At 46.7% G+C, this 16,716-nt stretch overlaps 1 protein-coding gene across 3 annotated transcripts in view; it reads left to right on the plus strand.

Moving 5' to 3' along the window:
* PARD3B (par-3 family cell polarity regulator beta) overlaps positions 1–16,716 on the plus strand; it is a 719,005-nt gene that overhangs the window by 513,382 nt on the left and 188,907 nt on the right. For all 3 annotated transcript variants that reach the window (XM_077319232.1, XM_077319230.1, XM_077319231.1), the window contains exon 19: positions 7,934–8,044. In XM_077319232.1, the coding sequence (XP_077175347.1) occupies positions 7,934–8,044 (111 nt within the window). The remainder of the gene's footprint in view (positions 1–7,933; positions 8,045–16,716) is intronic.

Here is a 16,716-nt window from a genome sequence, read left to right on the forward strand (position 1 = left end):
ATATTGTACTCACATGGCTTGTCCTCAGGGTACCGTACCTTTGCTTTCGCGTTAGGATGACTCACCCAGTTTTCCCTTTTGGAGGGCAAGTCACATCCAGAGAAAACCCCCTTCCTGCTTTCGTATTCTCACCTTGTATCTGCAGTGCATCTGGAGGATTGCTCTTCTCCTGTCGACAGCATACTAATGGCTCGGTGCCTTCCGTGATTCTTCACAAGCCTCCGCCGATGGTGCCAAAACAGAGTATCATGAGGCCATAATGTTCCTAACCGGAGTGTCCCTCTTTACAAATAGTTTAATGCAGCGGTGGGCAAACTGTGGCCCTCCAGGTGTCCATGGACCATAAGTCCCATGAGACCCTGCCAGCATTTGCTGGCAAGGACTCATGGGACTTGTAGTCCATGGACATCTGGAGGGCCACAGTTTGACAACCCCTGGTTCAATGTGTGTGTGTGTGTGTGTGTGTGTGTGTGTGTGTGTGTGTGTGTGTTGTAGCTTCTTTCTCCCCCACCACCCTTAGTCTTTTCTTTCTCTCTTCAGCTGGCAATCTTTGGCCAAAGACTTGATTGCAAAGACACCCTTTCCATTAGGAACGGCAGGGAGCCATCTCTTCTACCGTGTCTCCCCCTTCCTCTCTTGCCAGGCCCTGTTCTTGAAGCCCGCCCATTTATTATGATATAGTTTTAAAGAGTTACAATAAATACACAGCAAGTCCCTCCCCCCCCCCCCCCCACACACACACCCGTGTCGGCAAAGATCCCAGGCACGAGGGAGAGGGCTAGAGATTATGGGGAAAGCACCCCCAAGGCTTGGCTAAGTCTTCCTGGTATCTGCCAAGGCCAGGCATCGGGGAACGTTCCTTTCCCGGAGATCCCTAGGAGCACATTTTTGCAATTCAAGGACGGCGGGGATAAATACACTCCATAAATCAGTAGCGTCGTCTGATTTAAATCAGTTGCTTTCTCATGCAGTATATACTTGAGTCTCACATCAGAGAATTCCATGGATCTGACACTTTTAATTAGATGTTCAAAATATATCATGTTAGGTCGTGGTCAGAAAATGCTTGATGCGCTTTCCCAGAGATCTCGTAACATGAGAACAATGAAAGTGGGTACCCGTGGCCCTGATCTGAAAAATCCATAGTGTTTGTGTGTGTGTGTGAACCTGCACAGACAACCCAAAAAAGGTTTAAGTATTTTTTGTGCAGAGACAAAAACGTAAGAAGTTTTGTTAAAGGCCCAAGTAGTCGCTCGGCTTCCAGCTCCAGATTGCGTGTCTAATCGAGCAGGTGTGCATTGTCACTTCTCACGGATCTGGTGTGAAGCCCCAAATAGCTGGGAAATTTGTTTTTGTATGGCTGTTCTAAGTACTAATTACTTTCTCGTTTAAAAATTAATTTGAACTTTGCACTTTTGGGTGTCAGAAACTTGACTGCCAGTCGGCAATGCTTTGTCTGGCTGATTAGTTATTACAATTTTATTGTCATTTGGTTGTTCTTATAAAGACTTTTTCTCCTTATGTGAACGACAGTATCCAGTTTTAAAAGAAAGACATGTGAAGACTTGCAGTTGTTGCATTTCTTTTTTATTGCGTAAGCCTGTTTGGCTTTAATCTCTGCAGTAATGTGAAATGACTCTGGCAAGAATGATGTTCAAAATCTATAAATGCAGAATCTAATTGTAGACCACGAGACCTGTTTAAATGAGACTTTGTGGAAGATGAAGGCCGGTAGGACAAATGTGGGATACGGGGCCAAAACACAAAGAATGATGTGTGTTGTCTAGAAGCAATGAATTCTCGATTGACTATGGACATAGTTATGTGAGAAATTGCTCTTCAATGCAACCACGAGATTCTGACCTCTCCAGAATTTTATTCGAGGGACATGTTCCCTTCTCCGCTCGTTTCCTCTTGCAAAGAAAGGAAGATGGTTGAAACCATCTTATGTGTCTGAATTCTGGGAAATAATGAGAATCTGGACATTGCTAACTCTGTACTCGGCTCCAAGTGGGCAGCTGTGTTGGTCTGAAGCAGCAGGACAGATTTAGAGTCCAGGGGCACCTTTTAAGACCAACAAATTTTTATTCAAGGTATGAGCTCTCATATAGAAGCACACTTACTGTATCTGAGGAAGTGTGCGTACACATGAGAGAGCTCATGCCTTGAATAAAAATTTGTTGGTCTTAAAAGTGCCCCTGGACTCTAAACTTGTTCTGTACACTGCTGTGTGTGATTTGTAATCTTCTTAGCTCCATGAAATTGGGGAGGGGGGGGGGATGTTGAGTGGATATATTTTAAAATTGTCAGTCTCCGGGAACCTCCCGGAATTACAGCTGCAGATCACATACATTGCTTATTTATTAAGTTGTTGTTGTTAGGTGTGAAGTCATGTCCGACCCATCGCGACCCCCATGGACAACGATCCTCCAGGCCCTCCTGTCCTCTACCAGTCCATTTAAGTTTGCATTTATTAAGTTATTACTGATCTATTTAAAACCGTTTATTTATTCCACATGTCCCTCCCTCGCTAACCTTCAAATTCCCAGGCTCCACCCTCAAAGGTCAAGGAAGGCTTTTCTGTAATATGTTCTGCTGTAGCAAAAGTTCGTCTGTCCATTTAAAGGAGAGTCAACTGGTACCCTGGAACATCCCTGCATATACTCTCTGCTTGCCTGGAGTACAGGTGTTTTCTCGGAAGGCCAGTGATTTCTGCACTGCTCCCCAATTAATGGCTGTGTCTTTGATCCAGTCTTGCTATTCTGAAGACTTGGGGACGTTTCCAACTTCAGAAGAGACAATGGCTAATCCTTTCCCCTCTCACTGCCATCCCCTGCTCCCCCCCACACACACACACATGTGCCATTCTCAAGAGGCCAACAACGTCCTTGTGGTGTGTCTCAGATCACTGGCTCATTGCTTGTCATCTGGAGAGCAATGAGAGTAGATGATCCAGTAGCTGAGCCAATCATTTGTAACACATTTGGCTTCCTCTGTAGAGATGACGGGTCAGCCTCCTTAGAGAATCCATTCCTTTGGCTACAACAGCCTTTCTCGACTTCTTAACCATTCAGAACCTCCTTTGAGAAACCCCAGAAGTGGCTCCATCATGCAGAATACGGTTGGGAAGCAGAGCTGTGGCCACGCCCCCCGTTCCCTCCCCCTCTAGGCCCGATAGTGGCCATTTTGGGAGGGGTGGGTGGGTTGGCATGATTATATATGGTCATATCCTCCAATAAATGTTTAAGACATTTTAAAAATATATTTAAAAATTAATTAACCCCCACCCATAGGGGAACCCCTTTCAGAGCCGTCAAGAAACCCCTGGCTGAGAAAGCCTGACTTACAGTATCTAGGAAACAGCTGCCCTGCATGACAGGCTGCCCAGAGGCAGTTAGCCCCGGAAGTAAAACCACCCTCCTTACAGATTCGCCTTCTACATCCCCTTTTCCATACTGCTGTTTACCTGTTTCAGTTTTAGTTTGAAATGTTTTAAAGACATGGTGGGCATGTTGCAGACATGTTCAGCTCTTGGATTCAAGTGCAAGAATACTTGATTTTCGTGAAGGGAACATGTACGGCTTTCCTTGCTTTTCAGCTGTTCCAACCCAATCCCTGTTCCTTCAGCCACTGTCAGGTACAAGGAAGCTTTTCAGCTGTTCCAGACCTTCTCTTGTCCTTCTGACCTGACTTGGGGTGGACCTCTTCCATCTCTCTCTCAGTGTGACAAATATGCCCAACAGATTGGGTAAAAAGGAACTTATTGCTTGCAGAAAGGAGAAAAAAGATCTGAAGGAGTTGGGGCAGAAACTGAGTCTCAGGGGAGAACGGGACAGTTTCAGTGAGAACGGCTTTTTCTAACCAGACAGCAAACATGGAAGTATATATGCTGAGAATGCATAGGGCTCATCGGCTTGCCGTTTTCTCTCGAGTAGTGAGCATATTTGCAATTAGGCTTGTTCAAAACTAAGGCATTTGTAACTTTTAATTTCCATAAAAATGTCAATATTGCAATTTTGTATGTGGAGTAAGTCATACGCAATACATTTTACATTGCTAAAGTGGTAATGTTAGCTTAGGAATGATAGAATAGTAAGTATTGCATATATTTCAGTTTTTCCCAAAATTTCCTCATTGGGCAGGCCTTCCCCCAACATTTGTTTTTTCCTGAGACTGCAGAAGTTCTGGAAATTTTCCATCTCTGTTCCAGTGTACAAATTCTTCCTCAGTTTCCCATTGCAAAGATCTGCCATGGAATTCCATACCAGGGAAGAATAAAGTATTCATTATGTATACGTGCTATATGTGTATTGGGATGGGCATACATTGAAAAGTGCCATTATTTCATGGTCATGACACCTTTTCAGTCATGGAAACCTGGGTGTAGTCTGCATGGGGCTTTTTAGCCACTCCCAGCTAGAATAAATCCCTCTTGTCTACACTGAATTTGATTGACATTTGGATTTTGGCCGCTTTAAATTTTCCCTCTGCAACATGCATGATTGATATGGAGTGGCCCTACCTTTCCCCTGTGATATCCAGAAACGGATATAAGCCTCGATATTTGAAAAATCACCATCAGTAAGTGTCAAGATTTCTACTTTTTGCAAATTAACTTCCTTCTCCGTGCCACATAGCAAAACTGTCTTCCCCGATTGGCCAGTGTATCAGTTCAAAGACTTCCTGGTTCCCAGTTGCAAGGCTTGTCTTAAAGTGACTGTGCTCCAGAAGCGGTAACTTCTCTCAGCAGAGATTTGCCTCTTGAATTTATTTCACTCTCCTCTACTGTTTCCAGTCCTCTTCCCCCCCCCCCCCCCAAGAAAAGAAAGAAAGATACTCTTGCTGCACTTGGCTTCCCTCCCTGCTCTAAGCTTCCCCAATCAAGTGCAGAACACTTTCTGTTTCAATTGGGAGGGGGATAGAGGAAAACCCAAGTTCAAATTGATATGAATTCAGCAGGATCCACAACAGAAAAAAACAAAGTAAGTGCAGAATCAGCCCTGGAGAGCTGCCTCTGCAGTATTTTTGCCTTTCAGATGCTAAACTTGGTTGTACTGTGGTGTCTTTGCTTGAATGCATTAGTAACCAAAGTTATATAAGGCTGAAACCCAAGTTTTTCAGCATTGGAGAAATGCCAGTGTTCAAGAGAAATAGAGTTCAGCCAACATGCTCAATGAATAAAAGAACATCTTCCAGACTGCCAGAAAGTATATAAAAATCACCTGAAGATTGTGTCAATAAATGTGAAAAGTGCTTACTGGATACATTTTTGCACTCAGTATTACGAAGAGGGAACTGCAAGGGTCTGGATAGCTCTTGGACTGAAGGAGGGCAGATATTCAAATCTATCTCAGTTGTGCAGCAGACAGGTGGTGCTCAAGGAAAGACCTTCCACCTCAGGAATGTCAAGGTGCCAGCTTTGAGTTCGGCATCCTCAGCTGCGGTCGGAGGGATCTTTTAGCTGGGGAAGGGGCTGTGCCTCAGACTAGGATTGCCACCCCCCTCCAAGGTGGCACCTGCAAGACTCCTGTGATTACAGCTAATCTCCAGATGGCCAAGAGCATACCTCCTGTAGAAAATGGCTGCTTTGGTGGGTGGCATCTGTGGTATTATATCCTGCTGAGGTACCTACGGTATTATACTCTGCTGAGGCTACCCTATCAGAGGTTTTGCATGTGAAAGATTCCAGTTTCACTCACTGGCATATTCCGTTAAATAATGTTATAGAATCATAGAGTTGAATGGGACCTCCAGGGTTTTCTAGTCCAAATGACCCTGCAAACAGGTAAAAAAAATATATATATATATATATTTTGGTCTGGAGCCCCCCAGTAAAATTCTATTGGCCTTTCTCCCTGTTTGTGTTGCATATGTATGTCTGTGTGTTTGAACTGCCTTCTTAAAGATTGTACATGTACATTTGAAATTGTTGTTTGGCTGTTTTAAATATTATAATGTTTTGATGTTCGCCATCTTGGGGTCTCTGTTTGGATGGAAAAGTGGCATAGAAATGTTTTAAATAAATAGAGAACGCAAAACAGCAAGATTTGAGTATAAGGAAGCCTCAGATGTTTGGTCTCGGTGCCCTCTTTTGTAAAACAATGGAAAGAAGTGTCACTTAACATGGCAAAGGCTATGTTGGGAATAAATGTGTTCCTGTGAAAAACACTTCAAACAGACTCTTGGTTAAATTTAAGCAATTAGTTTTCTTCCTAAGCATCAACTGTTTTAAGAGTTTCCAGAATTCTGAATCCTGCTTTAATGACAAAAATTATGCTATAGCCCATGGTGATTGTGGGTTGTTAGGTACTACATGTTCATTTATATTTCTGTAGGATTTTTATGCCTCATTTTAAAGCCTATAATAATGGGAAAGCAGAATAGTAGGAAATTGTTTGCATGAGCCATGTCTGCAGTTTTAAACACATCCAATATAGTACGCCTATCTATAAAAAGGGTTAAATTTTCACTGAAGCAATCCAGGTTATAGGTTTTAGTTGGAAAGAATAGTGTGTGTTCATCTAAGTAGGAAGAGCAGAGCGTATATTTCTGCAGCCCGTACCAACGATGGCCATTAGTTACACTATAAAGGTTTAATTTAGTGCAGGCAATGTGTATATTAGCATACTTGAAAACTGCTATTTGGAAGGCCTGTAAGTCATTATATTACACGAGTTGTTTGTTTATAATGAAAAAGAGCATTGAGTTTTGCAAAGTGGTTTTCTTAAATTAGCTTTTTGCTCTGTCCGTGTAATGGAGGACTGTTTATTTTGATGCCGGCTTCACCCTGAGTTTGGCTTAAAAGGTGAGCCGAGTGGAAGCTCTGCCATTAGCTCCTGAGGCTGGCTTGAAGGATCGCTTACATCCAAACCGCATTTGCGGAAAGAAGACCTGTCCACTGTTTTTAAGATTTATGCTAATTATAGCTGCGTATGGACACACACACCCCAATCCCTTTAGCATCTTAAAACATCTCTAACATGCACTTTCCAAGGGGGGGATTAAGTTCCAAGTGTACAGAAAATTAGCTAATATCTAGTCTGGAGTGTTTAGTTCAGGCTTTCTCAACCAGGGTTTTGTGAAACCCGTGCATTTCTTGATGGGCCCTGGAAGCATTTCCTGAATAGCTGGAAGTTAATTATTTTTATACTAGATTTAAAGCCCGTTGCATCTGTAAATACAGTGGGCGCTCACATCCCCTTTCCTCGCTCTCCCTCTCCGGAAATAGAGGCTGGACCGGCTCCACCCAGGAGGTTGCTGCTCAAATATTAAGAGTAGCTAAGTGTTAAAGATATATTTTCTAAACTTTTAAAACATTTATTGGTGACATGACCATATATGGTCATGGTCATGTTGTCCACCACCCCTAGAATGGCCAATGATGGGCCGGGAGGGGGTGGGGAGGGGAGGGGCCCTGGGTGGGCGTGTCTACAGTTCTGCTTCCCAACCATATTCTGCACAATGGTGCCACTTCTGGGAGTTCTCAAAGCCTGAGGAATGTTTCAGGGGCTTCTCAGCAGTAAAAAATGTTGAGAAAGGCTGATTTAGTTTGGTAAATGGTGTACCAAGTTTGTTTTAGAAGGTGCACCTGGGGCAGAGTGCATTGTGGAGTCAGTGTTGTGTAGAAGATAAGAGTGTTGGACTAGGATCTGGGACATTCCAGGTTCGAATCCCTGCTCTGCCAAGAAAGCTTGCTGGGGGATGGGCCTGGACCAGCCATACACTCTCAGCCTAACCTACCTCACAAGATTGTTGTGAGAATAAAGTGGAGAAGAGAAGCACAATGTAAACTACTTTGAGTCTCTATTAGAGGAAAAGGTGGGGGTATAAGTGAAGTAACTAAATCATACTGCTCTTCTTCAAATCTCTCCAGTCTTTTCCTACCATCCTGTCCGTCCTCTCCAATAACGTCCTCTCCTACTTTCCTCATCAGGTTTGGCAAGAAAAAAGAGGACAAAGGTGCCAAAGGTGATCAGAAGGGAAATTCAAAGCATGGTACTCTCAAAGAAGAAGACCTGGAGAAGATGAAGGAGGAGCAGGAAAGGTGAGCCAAGCAAGAAATGTGCATTTTTCCTGTGTTAAGTGATGAGACAGGGCAAGCAAAGGCTGAAGGAGGGTAGGACAGCCTATCTTATGTCCTACAACTCTCTTAATGACAACATTTAATTCCGCTTTCTCATTTGTTTATTTATTTATTAAAGTGTTATGCTCTTGCTCCTAGGCCAGCTAGCTCATGGCAGCTCTCAACAGTAAAGCAATAGAACATCATAAAGAGCCCCCTCCCCAACCACCCCAGAAAGTCCCTCCCTACAACCCTCACCAAGCCTCCAGCCGGCTGTTACCTGTATCAGGGATGATGGAATAAGTCTTTGGCACATGAGAGGTGGGGAAGAGCTCTCTCAACGCAGCCAAAGGCCTGGTGGAAGAGCTCCGTTCTACTGGCCCTGTGGAACTGTGAGAGTTCCGCCAGGGCCCTCAGCGCGTCCGGGAGCTCATTCCACCAGGCGGGGCCGAGGGCCAAAAACGCCTCACAAGGTCCAGCAGTCACCAACCAATGTGCGCTCTGCAGGGGGCATAGAAGGTTAAGCGGTTCCACAAATCCTTTGGGCCCAGCCCGTGAACGGTCTTCAGTCTTTTTCCTGGGTTCTTCCACAACCATAACCCATCCTTGCCTTTTGATTCCTTGTTTCTCTCGGCGATGTCTGTTGCTAGAATTTTCACTTGAATCAGAGCCAACACAATGTAGTGGTTAAGAATGGTAGCTTCTAATCTGGCAAGCCGGGTGTGATTCCCTGCTCCTCCACATGCAGCCAGCTGGCGGGGACCCTGAGCTAGTCACAGTCCTGATAGTGCTGCTCTCACAGAGTAGTCCTGTTAGAGCTCTCTCAGTCTCACCTCCCTCACAGGGTGTCTGCTGTGGGGAGAAGAAAAGGAAGGCAGTTGTAAGCCGCTTTGAGACTCCTTCAGGTAGAGAAAAGCGGCATATAAGAACCAACTCTTCTTCTTCTTCTTCAGTAATCTCAGGGCTCTCTCAGCTTCACCTACTTCACAGGGTGTCTACTGTGGGGAGAGGAAAGGGAAGGCAGTAAGCTGCTTTGAGACTCCTTTGGAAAGCGAAAAACAGGAAATAAAAAACAACACTTCTTCATGCCCAGAAACTCTGAATGAAGGAAATAGCTCTTCTGTCTTCCTGCCCTATTTCCCTGGACCCTTATTCATTTCTGTGTATCCGTGTTCTACTGGCTTTGTGCTGCATTGCTTGCCCACAGTGGACCTGTGGGGATGGATGAGAAGTCTTTTGTCTAATGGTATTTCTTTTTTCCCTTCCTGAGAACATCTAAGTGAGTAATTGTAGTGGCACAGGAGAACATACTGAGTAACTGCACTCAGAGCCTTACTGCATGTCTGTGTAGCATTCTTCCTACATTGAGCTCTCCAGATAGACAAGGAGTGGGCAGCCTCATAGGACGGGGACCTCCAGATTCCTCTGGTCCAAACTTGCAAAATCCAAGAAACTGCCCACCCACAGTGACCCCTATTCCATGTCCAGATGGACCCCTCCCCAACAAAAAAACCCCCTAAATCCCTGGCCAGTCTGGTCTGGAGGAAATTCGCCTTCTGATCCCGAAGTGGTGGTCGGCATTTCTCTGGGCACGCAAGAAAGGGCCACCAGAGCCAAGTTCAGACTCTCTCAATATGCCTAAATTCACAAAAACCAGCATTTCTGTCAGATGGCTACCTAGCCCTCTGCTTAAAAACTTTAAGAAAGGTTTTTTAAAAAAAAAAAAAACCCGTTGCAACGAATCTGCGTTGATTTGTTGCAACTGAGAGACCCATCCAGCTGGCAGGTGTGTTTGAGCTGTCGTTTCATCGTTGCCACGCTCCCCCCGAGTGAAAAAAAAATCTCCCCCCCCCCTCACGGGCGCGATTTTTGGCCGAAAACAGTGTGAAAAATAAAGGGAAAATAAACCAGCAAACGGGCTTCTGTGTTGCTTGTGCTTAGTGACTTTAAGCAGAGGGACTGCAGCCGGGGAAGCCTCCCTGGGTAAACGAAGGCTCGCCGGTGCGTTGATCTCCACTCTCTCGGAGAAAAAAAAATGGCGATCGCTTCCCCGGAACATCAGAGGAGAGAGCCAGGGGGAGGGACTTTGCAGAAACCACAACAATGGTAACGCACAGAACTTTCCCGCTAGTGTTGCAGATTGGTTGCAGGAGTGTAGTGCTTTCCGGAGGGTGAATCCACTTTTTGGGATTTCCCTGAAAGCGCTACAACGAAGCGCTTTTTGCGGATCGATTTCAGGAGTGTTGCGGATTGTCAACGACGTTGTGCATAACGGCAAATCAGTAGCGATTTCAATTGGCAACCATTGTGCAATTTTGAAGGAGTGCAGAAAGCCCCTGTGTATCCAACCTTTGTTTGAAGACTGCCAGTGAGGGGGAGCTCACCACCTCCTTAGGCAGCCTATTCCACTGCTGAACTACTCTGACTGTGAAAATTGTTTTCCTGATATCTAGCCTATATCGCTGTACTTGTAGTTTAAACCCATTACTGCGTGTCCTCTCCTCTGCAGCCAGCGGAAACAGCATCCTGCCCTCCTCCAAGTGACAACCTTTCAAATACTTAAAGAGGGCTATCATGTCCCCTCTCAACCTCCCTTTCTCCAGGCTGAACATTGCCAAGTCCCTCAACCTATCTTCATAGGGCTTGGTCCCTTGGCCCCAGATCACCTTCGTCACTCTCCTCAAGATATAAGCTTTCCTGTGCAGACACATTTCAACAGATTCAGTAAAACAGAATTTCCTCAACTTTTACGTATAAGTAGAGAAAGGATCTGGTGTGGGGGAGATTGTTAATTGATATGCATCTTGATGCTGACTATTAATTGACATCCCACTCCTGACCCTCTCACTACCTATGTGTAAGGGTGAGAAAATTTCATTTATATCTAAGCTTATACTTATCCATGGTGCTCTATAATATTTGTGAAACTCTCCGGAGGGTGGAGCATATCTGGCCCCTGGAGAGTGTCTCGACTCAAAGCCAGCCCAGCCTGGCCGCACCCTGATTGGGCTGGCCCCTCAATGCATCGCCCTTTCTTGAGCCAGCAGCGGTAGCCAGCGAATTGGAGGATGCTGCCGCCAAGGCTGCTGCCATGCCGCCAACAAGCACCCCATGCCACAGCCTGCGGACAGGAGCCTGCGCCACCGGTGCACATGCCACCCCAGGGAAGCCCAACTGCTGCCAGTGATCCAGTGGCAGCTGCACTGGTGCCGCCACCCACCCAGCCCTCAGGCCAAGGAACGATGCCCAAAATGCCACCATGCACTCGCCATACCGCCCTGCCTCGCCCACCGGTCCCTCACGCCGGTGGTGGTGTCCGCAGCGGCAGACCTCCTCCACCCACACAAAAGCACCAGTATTACCCCACCTCCCAGCCCGAGGCCGCCCTACCCCCTACCTCACCTTCCAGTCAAGAGGTAAGTGCCACCAACAGGAGCCCCATCCCAGCTTCCCAGAGCGACCCTGGCGTGCTGCCGCCCCTCCTCTCCATGGCACTGGCCTCCTATCCACCACTTTGTGGGGCCTTGGTGATCGCCGAGGCAGCCAAAGCGCACATATCTAGTTAGGGCTGTTCCCAAGAGTCTCTTATTTTGCTTCATCTTGTTCCATTTCTGTGGCTGACGATAATACCTTCTGTGCCAATGCCATTGTTGGGAAACTCTTTACAGGGAGAGATGGCACAATAGAGTAGGGGCCACATTTGTGGAGAGAGGGGGACCAAAAGCAGGGGCTCATTTACTGAGGAATCCTTGGTGGGCACCTGGGCAGGACCGGGCATCAGCTGCCTTGGTCTTTTGCACCCCTAATCTTTTGAGTGTCCAAAACCTTCCTTATTCATTGCCGCTATTGCGCACCACAGCCTCTTTGGTCTCCCAACTTATTCCCCAAGGCAGGGCAATTATTTTGGGCTTGTTCATTTATTTATTTAACATAACTAGTCATTTTTACCCCACTCTTCTGCCCTCCGGTCTATCTTCCCTGTGATGTAAGTTAGGCCAAGTTAGGCTAGGTCACCCAGAAAGTTCCAATGGATGAATGGGGATTTGAACCGGGGTCTTCTAGATCAGTGGTCCCCAACCTTTCTGAGGTTGGGGACCGGCAGGGCATTGGGGCGCGGGCCACGCCCACGCATCGGCCACGCCCGCGAGCTGCGCCCGCACATCGGGCCGCGCCCGCACATCGGGCCGTGCCCGCACATCGGGCCGCGCCCGCACATTGGGCCGCGCCCGCACGGGCACAGCCCGGCCCCGATTCCCTCTCCGATTCCGCCCTGCCACAGTAAGAAGCTTCCCGGGCCGCAAGCTTGCGGCCTGGGAAGTTTTTTACTGCGGGGGGGGCGGGGAGAGGGAGCCGCGGCCCGGCGCCATGGACTTCGTGGCCCGGCACCGGGCCACGGCCCGCAGGTTGGGGACCACTGTCCTAGATCCTAGCCCAACACTCTTCTTCTAGTGCAGGACTGCACCACCGCCAGCCCACCCTCTGTGCATTGTGGGATGTGGCCATACTCATTTTTATGCAGTCCCAGTCAGGCTAAGGGCAAAACCTGGAAAACCTCTTAAGCCCCTAGCAGGCTCCCCTGCCTAGTTTGGGGCCCTTAGAAGTCCCTGAACCTGATTGTGATCTTACATTTTAAAAAATCAATATATTAATTTAGAAAATGTTTTTTCCATGTGGAAATTAATACATTCACTGGTTATAAAATCCACCCATTCCTGACAAGCTAATCTATGGATAGCAGTCTTTCCAAAGGAAACAGAAAGCAAAATGCAGCCAGCAGACCCTCCTGAGGCTGCACAATAGAAATGGGTCCCTACCCTGACTGCACAAATGCAGCCCTTCTGTGGGTTAATGAGTGCTTGGCCAGGGTTTGCATGAATGGTATTGAAATGTCTTTAGCATATGCCTGCCATTGTTAGCTGGTCTCCCTTTCCTTATTTCATGCTCCTGCCTCCCAGTTTGGATGCTGGCACTTGGAGAGAGACATGTCCTTCATTGTACAGAAGCCTGTGTCTTTTATTAGGATCCTGGCAAACTCAGAAATAGCATCCCATCTGTTAAAGGGCCAGTGTCATTTGAGAAAAAAGTTGGCGCCCTCCAAGGAATGATCCCGTCTGTTTCGAAGGCTAATGTTCCAATTGGACATGGAGTAATTGTTATTAACATTTCTTTTAGTGATTCATTCTCTTTTGGAATAGTATTCCCCGGAGTGACAGTTAATTGGTAAGAGCCTATTAAAACCAGTCAGTTCAGTGTCTTTATGATTCTGGTTTATCTTCTCTAATAATTATTCACCTTTCTGACCTGGAAACGTTTGAGACGGAGATGGAGAACAGCAGGTGTGCTCAGAAGCTGATGAACCTGGTTGATATTGCACCTTTGATTCTCATCCCACAATTAAGAAGAACAGAAATCTCACCTCCCCCCCCCACACACACACACACACACGCGGCAGTGTTCAATTCTCCCTAAGAAGACAAAATATCTTTATGAATTCCCCAAAGGTAGCCTTTCATTATATCATATACAGAAGCGGGTAATTTGTGTTTACTTTGTCACATCAACCTAGTGTATTAACCTTGCTTTTATCTAACTGCAGGGTTGCGCTAAGTGTAGCAATGGCCAGCCTTTCACAAGTCACGGTCCAGCACATAAACAACCGCAACGCTGCCTGCAGCCCCATAGCTTTGCCTCTGGTGCACTGAGACAGGCAGCTGTGCAGAAGAAACAGCCAGAGGAGAGTCTTGACTAGGGTTTGGTGTAACCCCTCAAAGGGTTTCCTGAATGGATGGGAGTAAATTGTTTATACGCACACACACACACACATACATATATTTATTGAGAGATATGGCCATATATGGTCATGTCGACTCACCTGCCCCTCCCAAAATGGCCAGTGATGGTCCAGGTGGAGGTACGAAAGGGAGGGGCCCTGGGTGGGCGTGACCACAGCTCTGCTTCCCAACTATATTCTGCATGATCACACCCTTCTAGGGGATCTCGAAGCCTGAAGAATGTTTCAGGGGTTTCTCAGTGGTAAGAGGGGGTTCCTCAGGGGTTCCTCGGTCTCTTACAAACAGCAACAAACTTCCCATGGAAATGCACCTTTGCCTGGGATGCCTGCCCTTGGAATAAGGAGTCACATTTGTTTCCTCCTTGTCCCAGACTCTAAATCATGCAGAATGTGGAAAGACACCACAAATGAACTGGAAGGGCCCATTCGCTTTTGAATTCGGGAAGCCGTAAAGCTGAATTGTGCCACTGTGTTCCCAAGATTCATGGATTTTACACGGGATTCTTGGGGCACAGCAACAAAATTCATTTTGCTTGCTCAGGCCCTCCTGTTTCAAAACTGTGTATTCGTGAGAGGATCGATTCTCTTGTGTGTGTGTAGCCCTCCTCATGTGCAGGCTTGCTCACTCCCAGGGTACCATATGTACAACTTACCCCCCACAAACTATTCATGATTGGCATTAAGACTTAAAAGTAAGGCAGTCTCACCCCTCCCCCAGCTTCTGTCAGGCCTCCCCCTCCCCCCATGTTCCCCAGTACTGATATGGGAGATTGCCGGTCTGATTGTGGCCTAATAAGAGATACCCGTTCTGAGATTACCCAACACAAGACTTTTAATCTGAAGTTCCTTTCTCCTATTTTAAATTGTTTTAACATTAAAAAAAATTAAGTGTATTAAAAGTGTACACCACCCAGAGCCAGGTTACTGGGATGGGTGGCGTAAAAAATTTGAATGAATGAACGAACGAGGAAATCAGTCAGTCAGTGAATCAGTCCGTCAGTCCTGGATTTTCACAGTATAGATATTGCAGGTCAGGTGCTACTTGACAGTCTGTCTTCAGGTTAGGAGCTAGGATGAACTTGCGCTTGCGGGGTGAGCGCTTTGGATGGGTTTGGCCACCTTGGCCATCACCCAAGCTCAAGGCTGAAGCGCCGTCAACCTAAAGTGGTTTCTCAGAACTTGGCTCCTGAATACTCCCTCTCGACTGGATGTGTGACCTGGCCCGCCTGAAATCCTCGGCATGGGATTTAGCTTTTACCCGGCCGTTCCTCAAAAGGTCTCAGAGCAGCTTACAGTAAAACTGAATAAAAAGCAATTAAAAATGATAGGGTCTAAAAATTAAATGCTTAAAATTCTACATGTTCACTTGGAAAACCACGTAGCCGCCTCTTCTTTCAAATTATATGGAGCCTACGGAGTGCCCTATGGGTGAACTTTCCTATGGGTGAACTTTCAGCAAGGAGGCCAGCATCTTCTCAAAGTTAGCTCTGGCCTCAGCCACGAGCCTGTTGGAACCGCTCTGTCTTGCAGGCCCTGTGGAGCTGGTTAAGGTCCCTCAGGGCCCTGTCGATATCTGGCAGAGAGTTCTGGCAGGGCCGAAAATGCTGTGGCCCAGGTTGAGGCCAATTTCACCTTTCTGTCTATGGAGACTGACCTGCCAGAGCTCACCTGCACAGACAAATCACCTCTTCCTCGTGTTTGTGAACTGGCTTCTAAGGGAATATCTGATTAAAGAAACTCAAGAGCTTAGTTTAAAGTAACGGTGGCTGATCAATTTAATTTATTGTTCAGCTGTTAAGATGCTGGAGCAGATGACTTTGTCAGTAGTGAGGGGAGAGGAAAACGGGCTTCTTCGTACATCGTACCACGGGGTAATACTGCGGGAGACTTTGACTGAGATGAGCTCCAAGTTATCCAGAGGGGTGGAACTTTAATGCCTCTCACCGTTGTTGACTGTTACCCTAAGGATGGCTTATTCAGACATCAGCGTTGAGTTTTATAACTCTGTCCCAAGATCCACTAATCCCATAATGTAGAATGTAATTCAGGCCTAAGATTTTAATGCACATATTGGCAACGAGAACCACACCAGCGAGTCTGTGCCATAGATCTTGCTGCCACTATGACTTCACTTGCTGCCATTCTGCCGGCTGAACAGGCCAGGCTTCAGGAGCAAAAAAAGAAACAAAAGAAGATTGACTGCAAGATCGGCTCTTCAACTCAGCTGCTCTTTCCACATTAGGAGAGAAATTAATTTGTAGCAAAAAGGAACCATTGCGGTACCCAGAGAGGGAAGAAGAATCGCACTGCAGCACAATGAGCAAAAGCTACACAAACAACTTGGCCTGGCAGGAGATTTTAATTGCTTTCCTAATTACTGTCATTGGTGAAAGTTCATTAGCCTTCTCCTATTTACTTCCCCTGCTTCGTACCGTGACAGATTTTTAGAAATTATTGTTATTGTTCAAGAGGCTGAGGATTCTGCAGCAACAGTTTCCTTCAGTGTGTTTGCCTAGATTTTTCCGGAGCACCCTGGGCTCACTCCGTGGCCTTTTCCCCAAGGAAAGCTTTGATACTCCCCCCCCCCAAGTTTAGAGGCTGGGGGTCCCTGTTTATAAGGCTCTGAAGGAGGTGTTCTGCATCAGAGAGAGAGTCAAGGCTTTCCAGGGCCTCTGCCCAGTTTCACCAGTAATGATAGATTTCCCAGTGCCAAACCTCTGTTCCAGCTGGGCATCTGCTGTGATGGGCAGAAGGCCGTCCTGCCCTGAGGGGCAAAACTCCACTCCTTGAGCCTGTGGGAGCGCTGCTTCAGCATCCCGTCACCTCTGAGAAGAAGGGTAGAATGGTGGAAGAAGGAGAAGAA

The sequence above is a fragment of the Paroedura picta genome, chromosome 2, assembly GCF_049243985.1.
Source record: "Paroedura picta isolate Pp20150507F chromosome 2, Ppicta_v3.0, whole genome shotgun sequence".
NCBI lineage: Eukaryota > Metazoa > Chordata > Lepidosauria > Squamata > Gekkonidae > Paroedura > Paroedura picta.